The sequence below is a fragment of the Panthera onca genome, chromosome X (genome assembly GCF_046562875.1).
Source record: "Panthera onca isolate mPanOnc1 chromosome X, mPanOnc1 haplotype 2, whole genome shotgun sequence".
Classification (NCBI taxonomy): Eukaryota; Metazoa; Chordata; class Mammalia; order Carnivora; family Felidae; genus Panthera; species Panthera onca.
Window position 1 is genome coordinate 86,318,201 of NC_138357.1, and position 26,384 is coordinate 86,344,584.

The window sequence follows — 26,384 nt, forward strand, 5'->3', positions numbered from 1 at the left end:
CACTCAAGAATGCAAGGTCCTTATTTAAAGACTATTACACTAAGTGAAATAAGTCTTAAAGAGAAAGACAAATACCATATGATTTCACTTATATGTGGAATCTAAAAACCATAAATGAACAAATAAAAAAAACAAACAGATTCATAAATAGAATGAACTGATAGTTGTGGGGGGTTGAGGGGAATGGGAAAATAAATGAAGGGATTTTAAGAAGTAAAAGTTTCCAGTTATAAAATAAATAAGTCATGAGGATGAAAAGTACAGCATAGGGAATATAGTCAATAATATTGTAATAACTTTGTATGGTGGCAGATGGTAACTACACTTATTGTGATAAGCACTTTGTGATATATATAACTGCCAAATAACTATGTCATGCACCTGAAACTAATATATGTCAACTATACTTTAATTGCAATTTTAAAAATTCCAAAAAATCAAAAATTAAAATGTATAATAAACAAAACAAAATGAATGCAAGGCCCATAACTATAAGGATCATATCCACTGTGCTCTATCTCCAGTCATTAGCATTGAGAATAGTTCATATCTATCAATTGCTTACTATAAGATTGATGCTGTTCTGAGACTCACAATAATACAATGAGGTGTTAAAATCCCCATTTTGCAGAAGAGAAACTTGGAGTACAGAGAAGTTTAGTAACTTTCCCAAGATCACACAGCTAGTAAGTTACTGGACTGGGGTTTAAATTCAAGCAATATGATTCCAGAGGCAAACACATAATCATTACCCTATACCTGCCTCCTTGACAAATGATTTAAAAATATTTGTTAACTAAGCAAATTAGTATCTTCTTTTAAGGGTAATCACTGTGAACAAGTGCCTCGCTGGGATGCACTAAGGAAGAAATACAGTATTAACCCAAGTCACTGTCTTATTTTCTTTAATTTTTATTATTAAAGTATAGGTGGCATACAATGTGATATTAACTTCAGGTGTACAATATAGTGATTCAACAATTGCATACATCACACAATGATCACCATAATAACTGTAGCTACCCTCTGTCAATACACAACACGGTTATATTATTGACTATATTCCCTGTACTGTACTTTTGATTTCCCTGACTTTTTTATTTTAAAACTGGAATTTTGTACTTCTTAATCCCCTTCAACTATTTCACCCAGCCCATCCCTCCAGCAACCACCAATTTTTTCTCTTTATGAGTCTATTTCTGTTTTTTCATTTGCTCATTTGTATTGTTTTTAATATTCCACATATAAATGAAATGATATGGTATTTGTCTTTGACTTATTTCACTTAGCATTGTACCCTCTAGGTCCATTCATGTTGTCATAAATGGCAAGACCTCATTCTTTTTTATGGCTAACTAATATTCTGTTTTGTGTGTGTGTGTGTGTGTGTGTATACGAGATCTTCTTTATTTATCTATAGATGGACACTTAGGTTGCTTCCATATCTTGGCTATTGTAAATAATGCTGCAATAAACATAGGGGTATAAATCAGTGTATTCATATACTTTGGGTAAATACTCAGTAGTGGAATTATTGGATAATATAATATTTTTAAGTTTTTGATGAACCTCAGTGGCTGTACCAATTTACATTCCCACAAATGGCACATGAGGGTTCCCCTTTCTCCACATTCTTACCAACACTTGTCATTTTTTTGACACTAGCCATTCTGACTGGTTGTGAAGTGAGATCTCAGTGTGGCTTTGATTTTCTTTTCCCTGATGATCAGTGATGTTGAACATATCTTGTCTGATTTCTATAGCTAAGACTTCAAGTACTATGTTAAATAAAAAATTGTAAGTCCTTCTTTAGTTAAGAGAGGAAAATTTCCATCCACTAAAATAATAGCAATATAAAAATTACAAAAGAAGCCATTTCATTTTTCCTATTTCTTCCCAGCTTTTCACAAAAACAAAAAGTTATTGACCAAAATTATGACATTTCCAAACTTTTTAAATTTGTTTTTCTCTCACCCTTCACACCTCCAGTTGACTTAACCTTTCCTTTACATTGCACTCAGAGAGAACACAGACAAAAGAGGAGATAGCCCTTTGAGTCTTCCATTTTCCAATATTTTCCTACTCTTAGGCATATAACATTCTCATAAACTCTTTCTCCTCCCCCTGTATTAATACATCCCTGTATTAAAACTTGATAGAAAATATCTGTTATTGCCTACTTTACTTTTACATGAAAATACATTCCAAATGGATCCAAGATTTAATTGTGAAAATGAAACCATGGAAATACTAGACAAAATACAAAAGGATATTTTTATAATCTTGTTTTCTAAACAGGACAAAAATTTAAAGATAGCAAAAGACTCCAAAAATTTTAATAGGTAAAAACTGAAAATTTATTTGGCAAATCAAACAAAAAACAAAAACAAGCTTAAAAACCTAAAAACAAACTAGCAAAAAAACATTGGCAATACAAATGATAAAAGAATAATTTCCAAAATATACAAACAGAATTTCATGATCAACAAGAAAAAGATGAGCCATGCAGCAAAAAAGCTGTCAAGAAAATGAACAATTAGGAAGAAATACAAATGATCAACATAAAAATATGCTTAATTTTACTAAAAATAAATACAAATTAAAACAGCAATGCATTGTTTTTGTTTAGGACATTGGCAAAGGTTTAGTAACTTAACAATAACTTCTGTTGATAAAGGGATGGGTAAACAGACACTTTAATTCACTGTCAGCAGGGGTAAAAATTGCTATAAACTTTGGGAGAGTTATTTGAAAATACCAATCAAATTTTAAACGCTTGAATCCTTTTACCCAGAGATTGTACTTCTAGTACGCTTGCCTACAAAAATACTTATTCCAAGTAATAAGGCTCAAATTTTTCCCAAATTTGAGAGAGACATAAACCTACATATTCAAGAAGCTAAGCAAACTCCAAATAGGATATACCCAGGGAAATTCAAACAAAGACACATCATAATCAAACTCCTGAAAACTAAAAGACAAAAGAACCTTGAAATCAGCAAGAGAGAAATGACACCTTTCTAATTGGGCAAAATGTTTTTGAATGACATTGGATTTCTCAACAGAAACCATGGTGGCCAGAAAGATGTGACACAATATTTTCCAAGTACTAAAAGAAAAACATCTGTAAACTCAGAATTATTTTTTTTAATGTTTATTTATTTTTGAGAGAGAGAGACAGAGCACGAGCAGGGCAAGGGCAGAGAGAGAGAGGAAGACACAGAATCCAAAGCAGGCTCCAGGCTCCAGGCTCCAAGCTGTCCGCACAGAGCCCAATGCAGGGCTCAAACTCACAAACCGCAAGATCATGACCTGAGCTGAAGTTGGACACCCAACTGACTGAACCACCTAGGTGCCCCAACTCAGAATTCTATATCCAAGGAAAATATCTTTCAGGAGTGAGGGGGAAATCAAGTCATTCTCAAATGCTCACCTTAAAAGAACAGAAAATTCACAAAGTAGAAAAAATAGTAATAAAAGGAATCTTGTAACATTAAGGAGAAAGAATAGTGAAAAGAGCAAAAATATAGGTGGACATAATGTACTCTCCTGATGCTCTCTGTTCTCAATGTATGTGAAGGAAATGTTTAAAAAAACAATATAGATAGAGGATGGTAAAAGAATGCACAGTTTCTACACCTCCTTCAAATTGGTAAAATGTCAACTGTGATAATTTTACATATATATTGTAATACCTCAAACATGCACTAAAAACACTATAGATACATCAAAACTGAATTCAAAAGAATGTTCAAGTAACTGACTGGGTGGCAGGTAAAAGTAAATACATAAATGAGAAAGAGAAGCAATAATCAGAAAACAAAAAATAAATTGATGGATTTAAACCCAAACAGATCAATTATTACATTAAAATATAAATTGTTTAGAGGAATTAAAAAACAGAGATTCACAGATTAAAAAAACATGATCCTATTCAGGTCCTAGGGTCATTTTTTAATTGAATTATTTGGGTTTTTTTTTATATTGAGTTATTTGAGTTCTTTATATATTTTGGAAATTAACCCCTTATCAATCATATCATTTGTAAATATCTTCTCCCATTCAGCACGTTGCCTTTTCATTTTGTTGATTGTTTCACTGTACAGAAGTTTTTATTTTGGTGTAGTTCCATTTGTTTATTTTTGCTTTAGTTGCCCTTGCCTAAGGAACAGATCCAAAAAAATACCGCTCACACCGATGTCCAAGAGTTCACTGCCTATTTCTTCTAGGAGTTTTATGTCTTTAAGTCTTTAATCCATTTTATGTTTATTTTTGTATATGGTGTAAGAAAGTGCTCCTGTTTCATTCTTTTGCATGTATGTAGCTGTTCAGTTTTCCCAAGACCATCTATTGAAGAGACTGTCTTTTCTTCCCCACTGTATATTCTTGCTTCCTTTGTCATAGATTAATTGACCACATAAGTGTGGGTTTATTTTTTAATTCTCTACTTTGTTCCATTGATCTATTTTTGTGTCAGTACCATATTGTTTTGATGACTATAGCTTTGTAGTATAGTTTAAAATCAGGGAGCATGATACCTCCAGCTTTATTCTTTCTCAAGACTGCTTTGGCAATTTGGGGTCTTTTGTGGTTCCAAACAAATGGTCAACAGACCCACAAAAAGATGCTCAACATCACTAATCATTAGGGAAATGCAAATCAAAACCACAATGAGATAACACCTCACACATGTCAGAATGGCCAGTATCAAAAAGACAAGAAATAACAAGTGTTGGTAAGGAAGTGGAGAAAAGGGAACCCTCATATGCCATCAATCACTGTGGAAAATAGTATGGAAGTTCCTCAAAAAATTAAAAAGGGGGGGGGGGTACCTGGGTGCCTCAGTCAGTTGAGCATCTGACTCTTGATTTTGGCCTCACATAATGATCTCATGGTTATGATATCAAGCCCCATGTGGGGCTCCATGCTGAGTGTGGATCCTGTGTGAGATTCTCTCTCTCCCTCTCTCTCTCTCTCTCTCTCTGCCCCTCTCTCCCCCTTGCTCACTCTCTCTCAAAAAAAAAATTAAACATAGGAATACCATATGACCCATAAGTCCACTTCTGGTTATTTATCCAAAGAAAATAAAAACACTAATTCGAAAAGATATATACACCACTATGTTCATTCACTGCAGCATTATTTACAATAGCCAAGATATGGAAGCAACCAAAGTGTCCATCAACAAATGAATGGATAAAGAAAATGTGGTATATACATTTTTACAGTGTGAATACAGTGAAATATTACTCAGCCATAAAAAAGAATAAAATCTTGCCATTCATGACAAGAATGGATCTAAAGGGTATTATGCTAAGTGAAATAAGTCAGAGAAAGACAAATATCACATGATTTCACATATACATGGAATCTCAAAAATAAAACAAATCAACAAACAAAGCAAAACACAAGCAGATTCATAGATACAGAAAACAATCTGGTAGTTTCCAGAGGTGGGAAGAGGGATGGTTGAAATAGAGGAAAAGAATTAAAAGGTACAAACTTTCAGTTATCAAATAAGACATGGAGATGCAATGTACAGCATAGGGAATATAATTAACAATATTGTAACAACTTCGTACATTGACAGATGGTAGCTAGATTTATCATGGTGATCACTTTGAAATCTATATAAATGTTAAAGCACTATGTTTTACACCTGAAACCAATATAATATTTTATGTTAACTACATTTCAATAAAAAAACTGATCCAATGATACACTGTCAACAAGAAATGCACTTCAAATATAATGATATAAGTAGGTTGATAATTTAAAAATGGAAAAAGATATACATAAATTTTTAAAAAGAAAAAGGCAAGAGTAGCTATATTAATATCAGATAAAATAAACTTCAGAACAAAGTAAATCAGTAGGGACAGAGTGGAATATTACATAATGATAAAAGGATCAATCCAAGAAGAAGATACAGCAACCCTAAATGTGTGTGCACCAACCAACAGAACTACAAAATACATGAAGCAAAATCTGATAGAACTGAAAGGAGAAGTAGACAAATCCACATTTATAGTGGGAGACTTTAACACCTCATCTCAATAATTGATAAAGAACTATATTAAAAAATCACCAGGGATATAGAAGTACTTAACAACACCATCAACAAACATATCCAGTCGACATTTATAGAGCACCTCTCACCCAATATCAGCAGAATACACATTCCTTTCAAGCTCTCATGGAACATAAGCCAATGACCATGCCCTCAATCATAAAACAAACCTCAGCAACTATAAAAGAATTGAAATCACAACTGTGTTCTCTAACCACAATGGAATCAATAACAAAAATAACAGGAAAATTCCTAAACACTTAGAAACTAAGCAATACACCACACCAATCAAAGAGTAAGTCTTAAGGCAAATCAATAAATACACTGAATTGAATGCAAACGAAAATTCAATGTATCAAGATTTGTGGGATACAGCTAAAGCAGTGCTGAAAGGGAAATTTATAGCACTAACTGCTTATATTAGAGGAAAAATCTAAAAGTCAATAATTTAAGCTCCACCTCAAGACTAAAAAAAGAAGAGTAAAATAAAACCAAAGCAAGTATAAAGTATGAAATAATAAAGATAAAAGCAGAAATTGGTGAGATTTAAAACAGAAAAGCCAATAGTGAAAATCAATGAAACAAAAAGTGGGTTCTTTGAAAATATCAATAAAATTAACAAATTTCTAGTAAGACTGACCAGAAAAAATACACAAATTAACAATATCAGAAATAAAACAGAGGATATCACTACAGACCCTACTGACATCCAAAGGATACTAAGAGTATACTATGAGCTCTATACACATAAATTTGACAAATTAATTGAATCACAAACTACCACAATGCACACAATATGAAATACATCATTTGAATAGCTCCATACCTTTAAAAAAATTTAATTTATGATTTTAAAATTCTCAAAAAAAGAAGTCTCTAGGCCCAGATTATTTCACTGGGGAATGAAACTAAATGTTTAAAGAAAAGTTCACACTAATTCTACACCATCTCTTCCAGAAAATAGAAGAAGAGGGAACACTTCCCAACTCATATGAAAACACTTCTACCTTGATACCAAAACCATAAAAAGAAAGTACAGAAAAAGAAAACCACATACTAATCTTCTCTCATAAAAGAGATGCAAAATCTTTGGTAAGATATTAGCAAACAGAATTTAGCAATATATAAAAAGTATTATTTACCATGACCAAGTGGGGTTTGTTCCAAGGATGCAAGGCTGGTTCAAAAAATCAATCCATGTAATCTACCATATTAACAGGCTAAGGAATCCACAAAAAAAATAAGAAAGCTATTAGAGCTAATAAATGAGCTCAACGCTGTAACATACAAAATCAATATACAAGACTCAATTGTATTTCTATACACTTGCAAGGAACAATCTGAAAATAAAATTAAGAAAACAATTCCACTTATAATGGCATCAAAAGGAATAAAATACTTAAAAATAAATTTAACAAAAGAAGTACAAGACTTGTACACTGAAAACCACAAAACATAATTAAGAAAAACTAAAGACTTAACTATATGTAAATACATCCCATGTTCATCGATTGAAATACTTAAAATTGTTAAGATGGCATGCCCCTCAAATTGATCTACAGAATCAACGAAATCCCTATCAACATCTGTGTAGAAAAGAGTTAACATAGCTGACCAGAGAGTGTTATCATCCAAAAATCCTGCTGGCAAGGTTGGCCCTTGGCTAGGATCTGGAAACTTGGATTTGGGAAGGGTTCCCACCACCCTAATGGATAAAAGTCACTGTACTTTAACTGTGCAAACAATATGGCTTACAGTGATCACCAGATTTCCTCCTGGGACTTTAGAGTTCCAGTAGGTACTAGGTAGAGGGTGCCTGCACCACCAACCTCCAGAAAAAATCCTTGGCACTGAGTGTTAAAAGAGAGTCACTCGTAAACATTTCACACATGCTGTCACAATTCCATACTGGGGAAACTTATGCTAAGTGAAAGAAGTCAGTCACAAAAGACCCACCTACTACATGATTCCATTTATATGCAATGTCCAAAACAGGCAAATCTATACAGAAAGTAAATTAGTGATTGCCTAAGCCTGGGTAAGTATAGATTTAGGGGAAGAGCACCTGGGTGGCTCAGTTGGTTAAGCCTCTGACCTTGGCTAAGGGCATGATCTCCCTGTTTGTGAGTTCAAGCCCTGCTTTGGGCTCTGTGCTGACAGCTCAGAGCCTGGAGCCTCTTTGAATTCTGTAATTCTCTCTGTCCCTCCTCTGCTCACTTCCCTCTGTCTCTGTCCCTCCTCTGCTCATGCTCTGTCGCTCTCAAAAATAAGTAAACATTAAAGAAAAAAAATTTTAAAGCATAGGGTTAGGGGAGATGGGGTATGACTTCTTTTTTGGTGATGAAAAAGTTCTCAAATTGATTATGGTGATGGTTCCACAACTCTGAATATACTAAGAATCATTGATTTGTACACTTTAAATAGGTGAATTATGTGGTATGTGAGTTAGATTTCAATAAAGCTGTTTTAAAAATAACTAGCTAATAAAATATATTGATTCTTTCAAAAAATTCTGTTTAAGAGTAGCAAGGAAAGACTCAGAACCAGTTAGGAACTTACTGCAACAAGCCAGGCAATTTGGACAAAGGTGGCTCAACATTCTTGGCCATGGCAATTCTTGAACTGTTACCACTAATTTTCGTTATTTTTTAACTGATATATAATTGGTAGATAACATATTAGTTTCAGGTGTACATACTGATTTTTCAGTTATGTAAATATCCTTAAGCATATCCTTAAGCATATACGAATCTAGTGCTATCCCTTGCAGGGTAAATGAAAATCAGTAAAACACAGTCATTCTCCTCAAGCATTACCCCGTCTGGAAAGATAAAGCTCATGATGAAATACAATAATCCCTGATTTCCTGGAACCTATAAACAACTTTTTTGAAGGAGATGCATCAATAAATATACACAAAAAGTGAGGTTTTTAGGATGGAGAGTGATTCTATGAGGGCAGGATCGCCAATTTCACCTTTAATTTGAGGAATGCCTTGGCAAAACAGGTTTCTCTAAGGGATGATCTCACACTGTGTGGAAACATGTTTTCCAAGTTGCTGCGACCTCCTAGTGGCCACATGAACTCATTACCCCCATTTTACCCTCTTGATTTGAGAGCAACAGGCACGGTCTCAGCCTGACACCCCCACAGGGCAAGTACAAAACAAAGCGGAAGGAAGACTAGGCCAGTCTTCACCCCATTTTAACATTCTTCAAATCAAGGAGAACCTTAAGAGAGTCTGGGGGTGGGGGACGGGAGGGGGTGCCCACCAATGCCTCGAGGGAACCGAAAAGCTTCACGCTTCCAGATCCCCTTCCTCTCCTCCAAGGGTCTTTGTTTAAAACGTTCATTCACTGACAAAGATACTGGGGGGGGGGGGGGGGGGGTAGTAAAAACGTTATTGCCAGTTAATGCTATATTTAAGTACTTTCCATCAGACATTGGAGACAAGTTTGTCGGTTTGACAAGAAAAAAAAATCCTATTCACAGCCTAGCTCCCTCACCTAAATCTCCAGCTCTGACACAAAATATATGTTTATATATTTACACATATAAGGCAAAAGACCCGTTTAATGCCTAGAAAAACAAGTTTTACTTTTAACAAGCCATAGACGGGCTGGAACAAACGCTACGTATTGAAAATGGACTCCCCAAGTAGTAGGAAACGGAAACAAACAAAACAAAACACGGATGGGGTCAAAAGGGACTAACCACCTCAGAATAACTTCCTCAGAGCAATCGCCTCAGAGCAACCCCCTCCAGAAAAAGTCGTCTCAGAAAATGGATCGCGGAGGCAGGCGGTCCGACCCCACCATTCTCACCAGCAGGGGTTGGGGGGGGTAACAGATGAGCACTTTGTTCAGACTTGAAACCACCAGATGGGGCCAAAAGATCAGAGGACATACCCCCTTATACTTTTCTTTTCCTCAAGAAATCTCTCTTGGGCGTTTTCAGACCCTTCAAAGAAAGAAAAGGCGTACCACTCTGGGCGCGCACACACATACACCCACCCAACCGTTAAATGATGTAATGGATAGTGCCTCACCTAGCCTTCCACCCAGCCAAATGGCTTCCCCCATTGATCCAGCCCCCCATTGAGATGAAATCGGGATTAAAATAGTACCCGTTTCTTAAGGCTGTGTGACAATTAAATGAGATGATGCATGTAAAACACAGTACCGGGCAAATTTTCAGGCCCCACTCCAGACCTGCAGAATTAAAACCTCTGGGACAGAGCCCAACTAGCTTCACAAGTCCTACAGGTGATTCTGAGCCGCACTAAAGTCTGAGAGTTACTTCTCTAAGAAGTATACTGCCCACTGAAATATTATTACAGATTCCCAGGACTCCGTGGCTTCTGAATTGTTTGCTACCTGAAATTCTAACACCATCATTTGTTCCCTGAGCCCAGCCGTGGGCTGTATTGCAGCGAATACAATGAGAGATGGGAAAAACTGGCTGCCTGCCCGGCTTTTGAAGCAGGTGATCCAGGAATAGAAAAAGTTAATTAACTCTACAAGGCCAGATCTAGTAAATGTCAGATGAATTATACAGACAAGAAGCAAATGTTCTAGGAAATCAGAGGAAGGAAATTTCCCAATTATAAGAGGGAGGAGCCTGACCAGAAATGGCAACTGTCAAGCCAAGCCCACCTTTCACAAATAGCTATTAAGTCATTATCTACAACAAGGCCACAGAACAGACCTTAGCTGCCTAATTAAGCCTCTGCCTAAAAGGAAACCCCAACATATCTAAGAACCTTCTTTTCTTTAACAGCTTCCCTCTGGAATAAAAAAAGAGAGAGAGAGAGAGAATATTTATAGCATTTTAAAGTCCTTTATTTTCTCCCTCCACTACTTCAATCACAAATAGGAAAGGCCAGGTATACCCAGTACAGATATAACATAAATACTTGATGGAAGTAATTATGCAGCACCGGTGCTGAGATGTTCAGAATAGCTATCTAATATTTCACTTTAGCATGGTTGTGAGAAGCTGCTGTGAATGACAGTGTGTATTCTCATGTCTGAAAAATAATTCAGGAGAACAGGAGTTACATTTATATTGCTCCACAATAAATAATGTCTGTAAATCACTGGTATCACTGCACATTTTCCAAATGGTCACAGTGCCATCTCATAAACTAAATTAGGTAGCCTAATCTGAGACTGGAAGATACTTAGGCTAACAGGCAGACAGTGATTTCATGAAGGCTAATAGTTCAGCTCATTTAAATTTCATTTTGCCATTATTCAGAACAGTGACAAACACAGGTCCCGTTTTTACTATCTTAATAGCTGTTTCAAAAGAAATGTAGACTGAAAGCATATTTAAGGTGTTGATTTCTACAATTATTCACAAGTTTGTATGGAAGAGATGTTTGGTTAGAATAAACAAAGTTAGAAAATGGATGATGATGGTTTAAAAAAAAAAAGACAATCAAAGCTTCTTTGTTTAACATCTCTATGTTCGGCTCCTAAAGGCTGATCTAAGTACATGCCTTGTACCTTACAAATATTCACACACTGACACACCATATTCCTTCTTCTGACTCTTTGAACATCCCTCCTACCCCACCCATCTGTTGCCATCTCTAGTCAGTATACGCTGGTCTGAGAATCTCAGGAGCTTAAGAGAAAGAAGAGGCAGAGGACATACCATAACCTATGACTGAGCCTCCTTACATTTTTGTTGTTGGTTTCCCATCCAAATGCTGCTCTTGTTTGCTCCTGGGTAGCCTCCAGGATGACAGGATTGGGGCGCTGTGAGACAGGGCTCTAATCATCCATAATAGTTCTCTTTTTGTCATTCAGGAGATTTAGTAAGACATTTTCCAGGCCCAGATCACAGTTGTTCCCTTCTGGGCTGATAAACATAGAGGTTGGGGGCGAGGGTTTTTTTGTTTTTTTAATCTTAGGGATATACATTCTTGTGCTTGGAGAATAAATACACAGTTTTATTCTTTGCTTCTTATTCCACAGACATGAGCCAGACACAGGAGCTCCAACTTTTTCTTTAATCAAAAGTCTTGACAAAAAAAAAATGATACAGGGAAAACAAGTCTTGTACTGTGGATTTAATTCATCACCACTGACTTACAAAGACTCCCTCCTTGACCAAAATGTATTTTTAATAAAAATTGTATATATTTAAAGTATACAACATGATGACTTGATATACTCAGGCCCCAGGAAATTTCTTCTCAACTAGGCCTCAACCATAGCTGATAAGAACTGCAACTTTGGGTACAAACAGTATCATCCATTCCATACATTAAGAGATTTGAACAAACACTAACATAGTTTCTATCAGCTCAAGGCCATATCCCTAGGATGATGACCCCAGCATCCTTAAAAGACCTGCCTACGGAAGTTCAACACTGCCAGAAGAATTTACTGTTTGTTTCAGCCAAAACCTGATTATAGGCCCCTGACCTCCCTTTTCTTAGAGCATTTCTTTAGAAAACCTATCATTGTAAATCCTTTCTCTGTTACTTTGAGATATATCTTCTACAACCCAGAAATATTTTTCTCAAGGACCTAGGAGCCATCCCTTTGAAAGGTAATTATCAAGAAAGATAGGACCCCTGTCTCCTAATCTCTGTGAAAGGATAGGAGCCTAACTTCGATAAGTACCAGTTAGCAAACACAGTTGCCCTAATCACATTGATCACCCCCCCCCACACACACACACACACACGTTTCCCTCAGCATTTTTTCCTTTAGCACACCCCAACATTTAAAAAGCCTTCTGCCTCTTGTTTCAGTGGAGTTGAGCTCTGTTCACTGGAAGATTCTATTCCTTACTGCAGTAGTCTGAATAAAATCTGTCTTGCCACTCTTAACAAATGTCCAGTTCTGTTTCTTTTTGATGTCATAAACTAACAAGATTGAAATTGTACATCAGGGTTAGGCAAGACATGCAGTCTCAGGGGTAACAAGAAGAAATTGAAGTAGAATCAAGAATACAAAACTCTATTATTTAGGGGATCATCTCGACTTATAATTAGTTCAGATGCATTTATTCACATGTATGAGGTTAAAGTGGAAACATATGGAGGAAGGAGAGGAAAAAAGATGAGACTTGGGCACAGTGTGAGCCATTTGGTTATGGACTAATGTTGTGAAACTGAGGCTAACCTAAAGGCACCTCAAAGTCTAATGGATAATCCTTTAAAGAATATGGTAGCCAGAAATCCAGCACGAGCCATATAATGAAAAAGAGTAAGTGGGGCTCAGGTCCTTTCATAACTTAAAAAGTCTGTGCAAGGCTGACCCTGTCCTAAGTAGACTAGCCTTTTTTTCTTAGAAAATTATGTCTCATGATGAAGGTTAGAGTTTGCTAGGCATGCATACTCCTAAGAATAAAGCTCCCATTTTTGTGCTGTCACTGTTCTCCATAGAAACAGTGATGTCATTAAGTAGGAGTTCTGGGGCCAGCTGGTGGGGAAGGCTTTAGGAGAGTATGGAGGGTTGAGGAAAGAAGCAACATCCTGTGTCAGACTAGAAGGGTCATCACAGCATCCAAATTAACAAGAAAAAAATCATCCCAAGGTCCTGTGAAACAGCCTACTCTAGTACTACCAAGGTAGGGGCATTTTCTAACTTCTCCTTGTTTTAATATAATTTATTGTCAAATTGGCTAACATACAGTGTATACAGTGTGCTCTTGGCTTTTGGGGTAGATTCTTGTGGTTCATCGCTTACATACAACACCTAGCACTCATCCCAACAAGTGCCATCCTCAATGCCCATCACCCATTTTTCCCTCTGACTTCTTTTTGACTAGCTAAGGGGGTGTCTTCGTGGTGAGGTGAAATCACAGAAGCTATTAAGGCAGCCTCCAACTTTCTATTTTTATACTTTTATTCAGGATATCCAGAAAGGACTTCAACATTTTTTGTTTCTACATAAATCCAAAGATCTCTTGCCACATAACTCTGAATCTCTAGTGGGAAACCCAAAGAGAAATAAGCTAAGATGTGAAAATTAATAGTTTTTTATTCATTAAGGCTGGTGGTAATTCTCTATGTGAAAAATACAGACCCCCACCAAACAGGTAACTAATATGATTAGATTGTTCTGGAAACAAGAAGAGGAAAGAGAATGGAAGTCTCAAGGGATTGTGAGCTGGACAAAATGTGAAATAAATATGTGTACCTTCCTAGAGAGAACAGAAAAGGGTTGTTGTACAGCAGACAGCCTCATGTGCTTTTGATGTGAAGGGCTACTGAGTTTGCCAGATTGCCACACCTTTGCTGAGGTTGCTAGTCTCAGGCATTGTGACCCAACCAATTATGTTGTCACACTCCCGGGTCAAAGGCAGCAGGGAAAAGCCTGGCCCATCAGTCTCATCCAACAGCTGACTGGGGTGGCAGCCAGCCGCAAGTGCCCAAGAACTTGGCACTGCCCACTTCCATCTAAAGGGGCACATCTCCCTTCTGGGTGGCACAGTTTCAGCGAAAAGCCTAAAATAACTTCATTATCAAGGTAATGAGTTCACAAATTTTATTTTTTTACAATTCTTTTGGATTTGGACTAAGGCTATATCCAAATCATATGAGGGACCTCTATGACTTTCCTTCTTTTTTCCTATGCTAGTCATCTCTAGTTTTTTTAGAAAAGAAACTCCCTCTTATGAGTGGGTGTGGGAAGCCCTTTCCTAAAACTTTTTCAGGGGTGTGTAGACATTCTTGAAGTGAGAGCCCGAAAAGATCTGGGGGTGGGCAGTTGGGAATGGCAAAGGGTAGAAATGCAGTATCGTGTGAAAAGATAACCATCAGAGGATAGCTGTTATAAAAATGTTGAGAGAGAGGGAGAGGGAAGGAAGGAGGAAAGAGGAGGGCAAGGGAGGGAGGGAAGAAGGAGAGAGGAGGGCAGGGGAGAGAGGGGAGGGAGGGAAGAGAGGGGATGGCAGGGGAGGGAGGGAGGGAGGGAAGGAGAGAAGAGAGGAGGGAAGGAGAGAGGAAGGGAGGGGAGGGAAGGACAAAGGAGGGGAGGGAAAGAGAGAAGGGGAGGGAAGGAGAGAGAAGGGGAGGTAAGGGAGGGGAAGGAAGGAGGAGAGAGGAGGGCAGGGGTGAGGGAGGGAAGGATGGAGAAAGAGAGGAAGATAAGTAGGGAAGGAGGGAGAGGAAAGGAAGAAGGGAGGGGGGGAAGAAGAGTAAAGAGAGGGAGGGGAGGGAGGTAGAGGTTAAAAGGTTCTAAGTTTTTAAGGGAGTTGGGGAAAAGGAATTCAACTGCCCTCTAATAACTTGGCAAAAAGGCTTCTCTTGTTAAATTTTAAAAAGAAATCAAATTCAAGCTCCAGAAACCAAAACAATTCTACTGAGCTCTTAACTGTGTCTTCCTGAACATAGATCTGAGGTCTTACATAGCAAAAATCAATCAGTGGCCTCTGCCATTTCCTTTTTACTTTTAGTTCCAGGCCAGGGTGGGAGGTGGTGGGAGGTGGGGGGTTGGAAGAAGTTGGCAGAGATTCTTTTTTCTTTCAAAAATAAAATTAAACTTGGCCTATGGGATCAGGGTCTGGTCTTCCCTCAGACATCTGTCTTTTGGTTATACTTACAGCTATTAGGAAGTTTTCTCAGCATTCATAAACTTGTTTTATGTTGGAATCTTCTATGTTGTTTTGATTAAAAGGGCTATTTATTTACTCTACTGGTGTTGACCCTAATCTTTTCCAATGGCCCTATGTAATAAGTATTACAGCTATTTACCTAATTTCATTTTCTTTGATGTAATGAGAAAGACTCTGGTTGAACTGGAGTTAGCTAAAATTCAGTTAAAGAGGATGAGATGAGCTTTATTCTTTGAGGTAACCTAGAGTGGGTAAACAGAAGTGGAGACACATGAGATCTAGTAGAGTTGGGTAGAAGTAAATCATTAAATTTAATTCCTAAAGTCCCTAGACCTCCTTTAAATTTGCTTCTCAGACTGCCATTTTTCCTGACTTGTTTCTCACAAATTAATATGATACTCCCATGATTCCAAATACTTGATGTAGGAAGTCTAAATTAAAGGAGACTATGGACTGTGCTAAATGATACTGATTATCAAGTTCAAACATTTCATAGTTCCTTCCCCCATTGCTCACCCTTCCAGTTCCTAGTCTAAACCTAATTGAAACATACAGATGGGTTTCAGGAAGCCCTTCAGAGATTCTTACCCAAACTCAGCCAGTTTCTAAAAGCATATATATAGTTATATAGTTATATAGCTTAGATAGTTATATAGTTATATATGGCTTTTAGAAACTGGCTGAGTATATATATATATATATATAGTTATATATATATGTATATATATATATATAGTTATATATATATGTATATATATATATATAACTATATATATATATATATAGCTATATAGCTATATAGTTATATATTTATATATTCAGATTTCTTTCCCTTCTCTTTACAGATGTCTGATGATATTGACTGGTTACATAGCCGCAGGGGCGTGTGCAAGGTTGATCTCTACAGCCCAAAAGGACAGCAAGATCAGGACCGGAAAGTCGTAAGTATAAAATTACCCCTACCAAGGAGTGGAAAGGATCAGTGTAGGAATATAGATATATTGGAGCCCAGGATAGACTAATGGACAGTGATACTGTGATGTCTCCAAGCAACCAAGCTCAACGACACAAGGACAAAGGGAGAGTCAGGACCAGGAGTGATGTAAAGGACCTGGGGCTGGAAGGTTAGGGGGGAGTCTGAGGGGGAGGGAGAAGTGGTGGTTGCCTAGTTACCAGCCCTTATTACCTAACACTTCTGAAGTCACAATGTCATCTAGCTACCAGTCAGTTACACTAAAGTGGGACTCCCTCAGGAGGGCAAAATACTTCATGCTCTGTTTCCCAAACTTCAAGTGATTTGCATAGTACTTCACATTTTTTTTATCTTGTTCCAGCACCACTCATACTATTATTTACTTAATACATATTTCTGCTATTTTTTTAAAAATTAATTTAAAATTCAAATACATTTAAAAATTACCATCACCCTAAGCATTATTGTCTGTAATACCACAGGTTCGATGTTTTAGTATGTATTTTCCAAATAAACAACAGCAAGTACACCTATTACATACAAACATCTATTTACGTACCACCTAAAATATTCTATATCATCAGTAGTAAAAATACCACATTTGGGGAACACTATAGCAGAAAGTGCTGTAAACTGGGAATCAATTAGAATCAACTTCTAATGAAAGTTCCACCTTTGAGTTTGTGTCGGTTGGGCAAGCCACCTCTCTTCTCAGTTTTCTTAATAAATGTGGATATTATATTTTGGGCTTCTGTCTGACAGGTAGGTATTCTCATTTATGAACTACAGGAATGCTTAGATTCTGTCTGCCTAGTAATAATCATATTAACATCTATTGAGTACTTACTGTGTACCGGCACTCTGCTAAAAGCTTTACATTCAGTATCTTAATTAGTCCTCACAAGAATCCTATAAGGTAAGTGCTATTGTCATCTCTCAGAAAGAAATTACAGTCTTTAGAGTTTTTCTAAATTCACCCTCCTAATTTGATACAGATATGCTTTGTCGATGTGTCTACCTTGAATGTGGAAGGTAAAGATCCTAAGGTGGGTATTCTCTGCTCCCCTCCCTTGGAATGGGTGGGAAACTGCTGAGTGGGTTTTATCAGCCACAGCATGAGAAAAGCGAAAGGCTGTAGCAGAGCATGGAAAGGTGGAGGAGATTCAAATGGAAGGTCATTGTTCTTGTGAGCTCAGGATCCCTGGTTCAGAATTTACTGTCACTCTAGATACCAAATCTCATTTTAGAAGCCACTTAAGTTGTTGGTAGGGCTGAAAGAATTAACACATAGAAAATAGCATGTCAGAAGCGAAATTAAAAAAAAACCTGTCCAAAAGTTTGATGATTAACAGAATATGATTCCTGAGACTGACAGCTTTGTGAATACCTTCTGTGGGGCTTGGGAAAGGGGAGTAGTAATTTGTGGAGGGAACTTTATCATTCTTCAAAGACTAGAGAGCACTACAGTCCTACCTCTCCTTCAGAAAGAAAAGCATAATAGGAGACATAACATTCATACTTTGAAGTGGTAGCCTAGGAGGGCAGCCTAGAGAGGTCTCAAAAACCAACTGTTCATAAAAATCTTATCCCTTAATTCCATAGGATACTGCTGGTTCCAGTTCAGAAGGTGACTTAAACCTGGGGAATCTAGAAGAAAAAGAGATTATTGTCATCAAGGATACTGAGAAGCAAGACCAGTCTAAGGTATACTTAGTCTCTGAGCTCACCCTTTCTAATTCTTAGGTCTAATTCTTAGACCTGAATGCTGAGTCTGAGGACTCTGGTTCACAGATAGTAAGATAATTATTGTCAAACATGCCCATAAATTTGAATACTATGACATTCTAGAGAACACAGTCCTAAGTTCAGAGTAACGGTAAGTTCAATGCTCAGGTATCTAACAATGGCACTAATCACAAAGGCTCATAATGCCCTTTCCTGATTTCAGGTACGTACTCCAAACATAACTTTGCTATTCTTATCCTAATTAGGATGTGGGCTTATAAGCAAGATCCTTTGCATTATTCTTTGCTGGCTTGTAATAGACTTGTGTGCCCCACATTGCCCAGAGACCAAGAAGGAAGAATGAGGATATGGAGCAGAGAGAATCCACAACAACCAAGAACTGTAGTTGCCTTGTTCCTACCCTGTTGTCCAAGAGATTACCTAGGCTATTGGATAGCATAAAGTTAGAAACAATTAGAATTGTATGCCCCTGTCACATATAGAATCCTTTTGTTTTTGTGTAAGGATTATATCTGTTGGGCCTCTGGTTTGGGGTAGGCATTAGAGTACATGACAAGTCATCCCCACAGTCCTACAAGCTCAGAGCGGCTGGTATTGGCACAGGATATTTGGCTTTAGTGCAAAACAGTCAAATGTTTCTTGTTCTATGTTCCTAGGCTCATGTTATAATGAGAAACATCATTTCTGGCCCCCCAGGCACCTTTTGAATGATGAGTGTAACCCCTAAGGAAGGAAAAGCCAGTTGCAAAATATTCTCTAAATAGTTTTGAGTTCAGTTGGGGGTGGCCAACTCAATTTTGGAGCCTCAAGAAAGGGATAAATTATACCTGGTGTTTATTTTTAAAAGAGCAGCCCATATTTCCTACACACAAGGCAGATACCCTTGATTGTATCAAGCCCATTTGCAAAAATTGAACTTATCATGACCTCACGTTTCCAGGAATTCCATGAAAAGACAGGAGATGAAGCAATCAAAGGGGCAAAGAGGGCCATGGCACTTAGCACTGAGTAGAAAAAGTATATAATACATATACACATACCCAGACATGGGCATACACAGTCACAAGCATATAAATCTACACAAAGTGACATATACATTGATACATACATCTATATACATTAACAAAAAGGAATTTATACAAGCAATGACATACTCATGCCTGGCTACCTGTGACATTGACAAACACACATAAGCACTAATCTAACAAATTTATGTATTTGACCTATTCATAAACAGTGATATACAGTCATACAGAGTCAGATACCTTGGCACGCCCACATGTGACACACATAAACATCCACATATATATATATCCATGCACACTATGCATAAACATATACTCACACACATTAACACCCATAACCCTTGATCAAAACATTGGTGACCATAAAGACTCAGGTATAAGCATACACACCTATAAATATACTTCATGTTGATACACACCCATACAAACTTAAACAAAATGATACATAGTCACTAACTCTCTTTGAATGCATTGATACACACATCCATACAAATGCAATAACATCCCCTCTCATGTATTCACACAAACGCAAATGCGAAGGTGTGTGTACTAATACACACTCTCACGCACTGACCTAGCATATAAATAGAGCATAAGTGATACCCAATTTATTGACAGACTACATAGTCATTATTCAATCACCTATTTCCACACAGTCATATTTTAACATACACATATTAATATAGTATGCATTAATTATACATGAATATATTAATGAGTGTGTATGTTACTATGTGAATGTATGCAGTAATATACACAAATGCATTTATGGCTGCATGATACATGCTACTGGATTTATATCATAAATATATGCATATCATTCAAATTGGCACTTGCTTATTTACATATTCTCAGATACACTGACATACACACTCTCATGTTTACATTCCCACACATGTACAACATATACACAGTAACATGCACATGTGGCAGTGGGTATCGATGTCAACATATTACACATCCTTATACCTACTCAAACATGTGCACTGACATACACATATACACACACATATACACACGCACATCTTCACACACAATACAGTCTGACACATTCTCACATCTATTGAAATGTTCACACTTATGAATTGCTATATTAATATGCATATGCACACAATGGATACATGGATACATTTTTGACACATATTGAGATAAGCACACATACACAGATGAAATTGGCAAATATATTGCTAACAATCAGGTGTAGTTAAGTGTACCAATGTATATACTCTGATCTTTTGTGGCTGCCACTTGTGTTTGAACATGTATTAATGGTTATAATTGTATGTTAAGTTCCCATGCAAATTCTAAAGGCCAAATCCCTAATCTGTGTGGTTTAGAAGATATATCTTCTAAATAAAATGAGCGAAAGAAGTACCCTACCCAAACTCTTATGGATAGGTGTTCTTCTTTTTTTAGACGGAGGGATCTGTGTGTCTTTTCAAACAAGCTCCCTCTGATCCCATAAGTGTCCTCAATTGGCTTCTGAATGACCTCCAGAAGTATGCCTTGGGCTTCCAGCATGCACTGAGCCCCTCAGCCTCTAGCTGTAAACACAAAGTAGGAGACACAGAAGACAAAAATCACAAATTACCCTCTGAGAACTGCTACAGCGTCTATGCCGACCAACTAAACATAGATTATTTGGCCAACGGACCTCAACGGCTATGTCTAGAAACTACAGCAGCCAAAAACACCAACAATAACCAGAGTCCTTCCACTCCTCCAGCCAAATCTCCTAGCAATCAGAGGGCAGTTATTTCCCCTGATGGCGAATGTTCTATGGATGACCTTTCCTTCTATGTCAACCAACTATCTTCTCTGGTAATCCAGATGGCTCGTAAGGAAATCAAGGAGAAGTTGGAAGGTGGAAGCAAGTGCCTTCATCATTCTATCTATTCATCCCCCGGGGAAAAGGGTAAAAACAGCCCTCGAAGTGCTGTGAGGAAGATCGCTTCTGAAATGGCCCATGATGCTGTGGAACTGACCTCTGAAGAAATGCGGGGCACTGGGGAGGAGTGCAGGGAAGGTGGCCAGAAAACCTTTCTGTATAGTGAATTGTCCAACAAGAACAAGGGTGGTGACAAACAGATGTGTCAAAGAGACAGCAAAGAATTTGCAGATTCTATCAGCAAAGGGCTCATGGTTTATGCAAATCAGGTGGCATCTGACATGATTGTCTCTGTTATGAAGACCTTGAAAATACATAGCTCTGGGAAGCAAGTTCCAGCCTGTGTGGTCCTGAAGAGGGTGTTGTTAAAACACACCAAAGAAATTGTGTCTGATTTGATTGATTCCTGCATGAAGAACCTGCATAATATCACTGGGGTCCTGATGACTGACTCAGACTTTGTCTCAGCGGTCAAGAGGAATCTGTTCAACCACGGAAAACAAAATGCTGCAGATATCATGGAAGCCATGCTGAAGCGTCTGGTCAGTGCTCTTCTTGGGGAGAAGAAGGAGACTAAATCACAGAGTCTGTCATATGCATCCTTGAAAGCTGGGTCCCATGATCCCAAATGCAAAAACCAAAGTCTTGAATTCTCAGCTATGAAAGCTGAGATGAAGGGGAAGGACAAAGGCAAGATGAAACCAGAGCAGTGCAAGTCATTGACCAGTGCCGAGAAAGTCGGTGAACACATCCTCAAGGAGGGCCTGACCATGTGGAACCAAAAGCAAGGAAACCAAGGCAAGATGCCTGGCAAAGCATGTGCCAATATGGAGGAAAATAGAGAAAAGATCAGCCCTTCCACAGATTCGCTGGCAAAGGACTTGATTGTGTCTGCCCTTATGTTGATCCAGTACCATCTGACCCAGCAGGCCAAAGGCAAAGATGCATTAGAAGACGAGTGTCCTAGTTCCACCATGGGCTATATGACTCAGAGTGCCCAATATGAAAAGTGTGCAAGTGGCCAAAGCGCCAAGGCACTTCCAATGAAACGTCTAGAATCTCGTGAAGCTCCTGGACCATCCACCTCTCTAAAGGAAAATCAACAGCTGGACTCCCAGAAGCTCGATATGTCAAACATTGTTTTAACGCTGATCCAGAAACTGCTTAGTGAAAGCCCCTTCAACTGTGATGACCCATGTGAAGGTGAGAACAAGCCTTCTGAGCCCAGAACAAGCAAAGCAGTTTCCATGTCTAAGAGACCTGACAGACGGGAAGAAAAATACCAGGACAATCAAGAACTTGACTCTACCACTGGCATGAAGCAAGTGAACCGCCAATTTATAGATCAACTGGTAGAATCTGTGATGAAGCTGTGCCTTATCATGGCTAAGTATAGTAATAACAGGGCAGCCCTTGCTGAGTTGGAAGAACAAGCAGCCTTGGCAAACAACCCCAATTACCAGGTTGGTGGCTCCAGATACAGTCATGATGGTGCGATGCCACAGACCCATCAACACTCAACTGGGCCTGAAGTCATAGTTAATAATCAGTGCTCAACCAGTAACTTGCAGAAACAGCTCCAGGCTGTCCTGCAGTGGATCGCAGCCTCCCAATTTAACGTGCCCATGTTGTACTTCATGGGAGATGATGATGGACAACTGGAGAAGGTAAGCAATGCAATAGACACAAGAAGAAAAGAGGGTTGGGATTGGCAGGGGCAGGGAGGCAGCATTGTACTTAGAACCCAAGAGCAGCCCAATTTTTTTCCAAGCCTGTTCTTTACTGTGCACTTCATGAATTACTTTCATTTTGTAAAAAGACAGAAGTGGTGAATCATTAAGTGGGGCTCTGGATATCTCAAGGCCTGTGCACTTCTACAAGAGGAGGAGAGTAAAATTAGCTCATTTTATCAGTGATCCTTTCAACAAACTATTTGGTAACACATTGGGGAACAATTTTTGAGTCATGTTTTGAGTTTGAAGGCCCTCAAAGGATTAGAGACAGAAAAAAAAAGAAAAAGGGAGCTACGGAGCTCCTTCCCAAACTCACGGGTCCTGCATGTGTCCCAAGAGTACTTGCCTCCTTAAATTTTTTGCCCTACGCACCTCACTTACTTCATCCTAGTCTTGGTCTTGCCTTCCAGTCTCATACCAGCATTCATACACATACTGCTTCTCTCTCCTCTCTCTCTCTCTCTCTTTCTCTCTCTCTCTCTCTCTCTCTCTCTCTCACACACACACACACACACACACACACATCTCACAGCTGTGTTTCCTACATTAGATGGGTTCAAGAGAAATAAAACACTGAACCAAAATTATTTTCAGTCCAAGACCAGGAGATTGTCTCTACTTCCAATCACATACTTTTTCAGGGAAGCTGGGGAATGGCAACCCCTAACACTGACCTAGCAATCATCACAGACTAATTGAAGGATCTAGCACCTATCAGAAGTATTTGGTGAACACAATTGATTCCAGAGTTTGTTTTCTGAAGCTCAAAAAGAAAGTCCTGTGGCATTTTGATCTATGTCATTAGAGGAGGGCTGAGGTAAAAGGAAAGCCATGTCAGAAGCCTCCAGTCCTGCATCTGTGTCAGACTTTAATCCTAGAATCATGGCTCACTTTATCCATCTAGGTCCCTTCTCCAAAAGCATCATGTGACTCAAGCTACCTCTGCTCTCTCCACAGCTTCCCGAAGTTTCAGCTAAGGCAGCAGAGAAGGGGTACAGTGTAGGAGATCTTCTTCACGAGGTCATGAAGTTTGCCAAGGAACGACAACTGGATGAAGCCGTGGGAAACATGGCTAAGAAACAACTGCTAGACTGGTTGCTCACTAACCTGTGAGCTAACAACTCCTTTGACTCCTCTCCTTTACTCCCCTAGCAGCATTCCATCCCAGCCTGAACATCTCCACCATCAGGCCAGTGAACTGCACACCACATGATTGTATTTCCTAATACATCTGAGCAGTTGGACTGTGCAAATACAGGGTGTCCAAAAGCTGGGCAATAACATGAATAAAAAAAATTTAAAAAAACGTGTAATTGTTTTCTTGATCAGATAGACCTGACGCAAGGTAGAGAATGGGTTTAATTCCAAGGACCTGGTGATACAGTGTTGGACATGTGTCCAGTTCTCACCCTGGCTTCTTTTCTGAGCACCCAAGACCCAGGGCTATAACATATGTCCCAAGTCCCCAAGCAACCTGGTTTGTCCAAATCTCAGTATACAATCTCTTTAGAGTTTCTTCACCTGTGGTCTCCCTATTTCTCTCAGAATTTCATAACTAACTTGATAATTCCTCTTCTAATCCCAAGGATGCAACCTTCTTGGGTTTTGTTAAGATTTTGAAGATGGGCTATCTTACATGAAATCTAACTGAAGAAAGAAAGTATATTACCCATGGACATTGCTCCCCCTTGCCTCACACACACCCTCACTGTTTACTGCACATGGATAGATACTATCCAGAACTACAATGGGATCTGATCCTCCCTTACATGTGAATAAAGCTTTCTTAGAAGTCATTTACTTCAATTGATGAGATTTCCTGGTCTTCCATCAGTCTGAGAGAAAATCTTTCTGAGAATAAAGCTACAGGATGGTAAATTCATAGCCACCCTATGTGAATCCCAACGTCTCTTTTGAGACCAGCGCTAAATCCTCAGATTGGCTGCATGCTTCTCAGAGGTCAATCATAATGCTAGAATTCATTACAAGTAACATCAAGACTGGGGTTTCGGTTCTGTGGTCCTCTGTTAGCTAGTTTGCTGTGGCATGCTCTGGTGCCTTTGAGATGCTGTGGCTTACTTACAAGTGCAGGATGTGACATCCTTCGGATTCAGAAGTCAATACTTTTGCCTCTTACTAGTCACATGGCTTTATAGAGTCACCTAGACCCAGCTTGTTTATCTGTAAAGTATAGCTAAAAATTACCTTCACTGTTTAGAGGTTCAAGTAGAGAAATGGATGGGAAGATGCTTTGCACAGGAGAATCTTGTTACAAGTGTAGCTATATGAAGGAAGTTGTACCCTGCAAAGCCCATCTAACACGGTTTCAAGTGCTATTGATATGCTTTCAAACTGAAAGCAAGGTTCTCTGAGTAGGGGACCCACAGAGGCACTTTTTAGGGGAGGTAAGAGGCACAGAGGCAAACATTGCCAACTTCTCCACAATGTCTGGACCAGTTAGAAGTAAAGACAGGCCTCTTCAAAGCAGGACTTTTGAAACTCCCCAATTCATACGAAAGCTAATCAAACCTTTTCCAGTCACACCCGCCCCATGAAAAAGCTTTGGAGTTGAGCTACCACAGATCCTTCTCCTTCTCCTTGAAGAAAATCCTTAATAAACAAATCCTGGGACCAGGGCTGGATTTCTGATGACTCAATCCTCCTTGAGCACAGCTGGGTCCTATAGTAGTTTACTTCCTTGATTAGCTTGGCTCTTCACTTGCTCCTGATTTTTATTATGAGCCGGCCTTGGGGATTCCTTGGAACATGGAAATAGAGCAAAGGAAGTTATATGTTCTGCTAAATGAGGGGAGTTGGGGCAAACAGTCTCTAAGGACCCTTCCAGTTCTGACATTTGAGGATTCTAAGAAAGTGTTTCTCTTCCATAATTTCTCAAGGAAACTTGTGTGGATGAGGTAAGATTAGGGTGAGGAAACTTGATTTTTGCCAGAGCTGACAGATTCCAGCAGAAAGAAATGCTTTGGACCACAGAGGGCCCTGACAAGGGTCTGGAGGAGCTCAACAGTCCTTGGGATTTATTCCTGGAGGGTGAGGCCCTGGCCTTTCACCTCTAAATGGAGAAGTGATCCCAGGCACCCTATTGGCAATGTGGCCATGCTCAATGGCAGCAGTTGAAAATAGACAAGGACTTTGGCTGAGCAGAGAGCCCCACATGTAGTAGTAAAGGGATGATAGAAGCAGAAGGAGGATTACCTGAGCATCTCCTGGTGGGTGATGAACTGGCTTGAAATATCTGACAGTTGTAGTGTCTCTGAACATCAGGCTTTCATTTCAAATGGAAGTTGTGAGCAAACATCATCCGGAAAGTTATAGCAGGGCCAAGACTAGGTTGAGGTGAGGTGAGCGAGGC

General features: G+C 38.7%; 1 protein-coding gene across 3 annotated transcripts; it reads left to right on the top strand.

Moving 5' to 3' along the window:
* The first annotated feature begins 13,519 nt into the window (after positions 1 to 13,519).
* On the top strand, positions 13,520 to 24,312 carry AKAP4 (A-kinase anchoring protein 4). Of its 3 annotated transcripts, none has more exons than XM_081794338.1 (6): positions 13,520 to 13,660; positions 16,495 to 16,590; positions 17,618 to 17,668; positions 18,225 to 18,326; positions 20,810 to 22,948; positions 23,972 to 24,312. In XM_081794338.1, the coding sequence occupies exons 2-6, from the start codon at positions 16,495 to 16,497 to the stop codon at positions 24,125 to 24,127; spliced, it is 2,544 nt and encodes an 847-aa protein (XP_081650464.1). In that variant the 5' UTR covers positions 13,520 to 13,660; the 3' UTR covers positions 24,128 to 24,312. The 3 variants fall into 3 exon arrangements, with proteins under 3 accessions (XP_081650464.1, XP_081650463.1, XP_081650465.1); XM_081794337.1 differs by lacking the exon at positions 13,520 to 13,660 and adding an exon at positions 14,411 to 14,562; XM_081794339.1 differs by lacking the exons at positions 13,520 to 13,660; positions 17,618 to 17,668 and adding an exon at positions 14,411 to 14,562.
* The last annotated feature ends 2,072 nt before the right edge of the window (positions 24,313 to 26,384 follow it).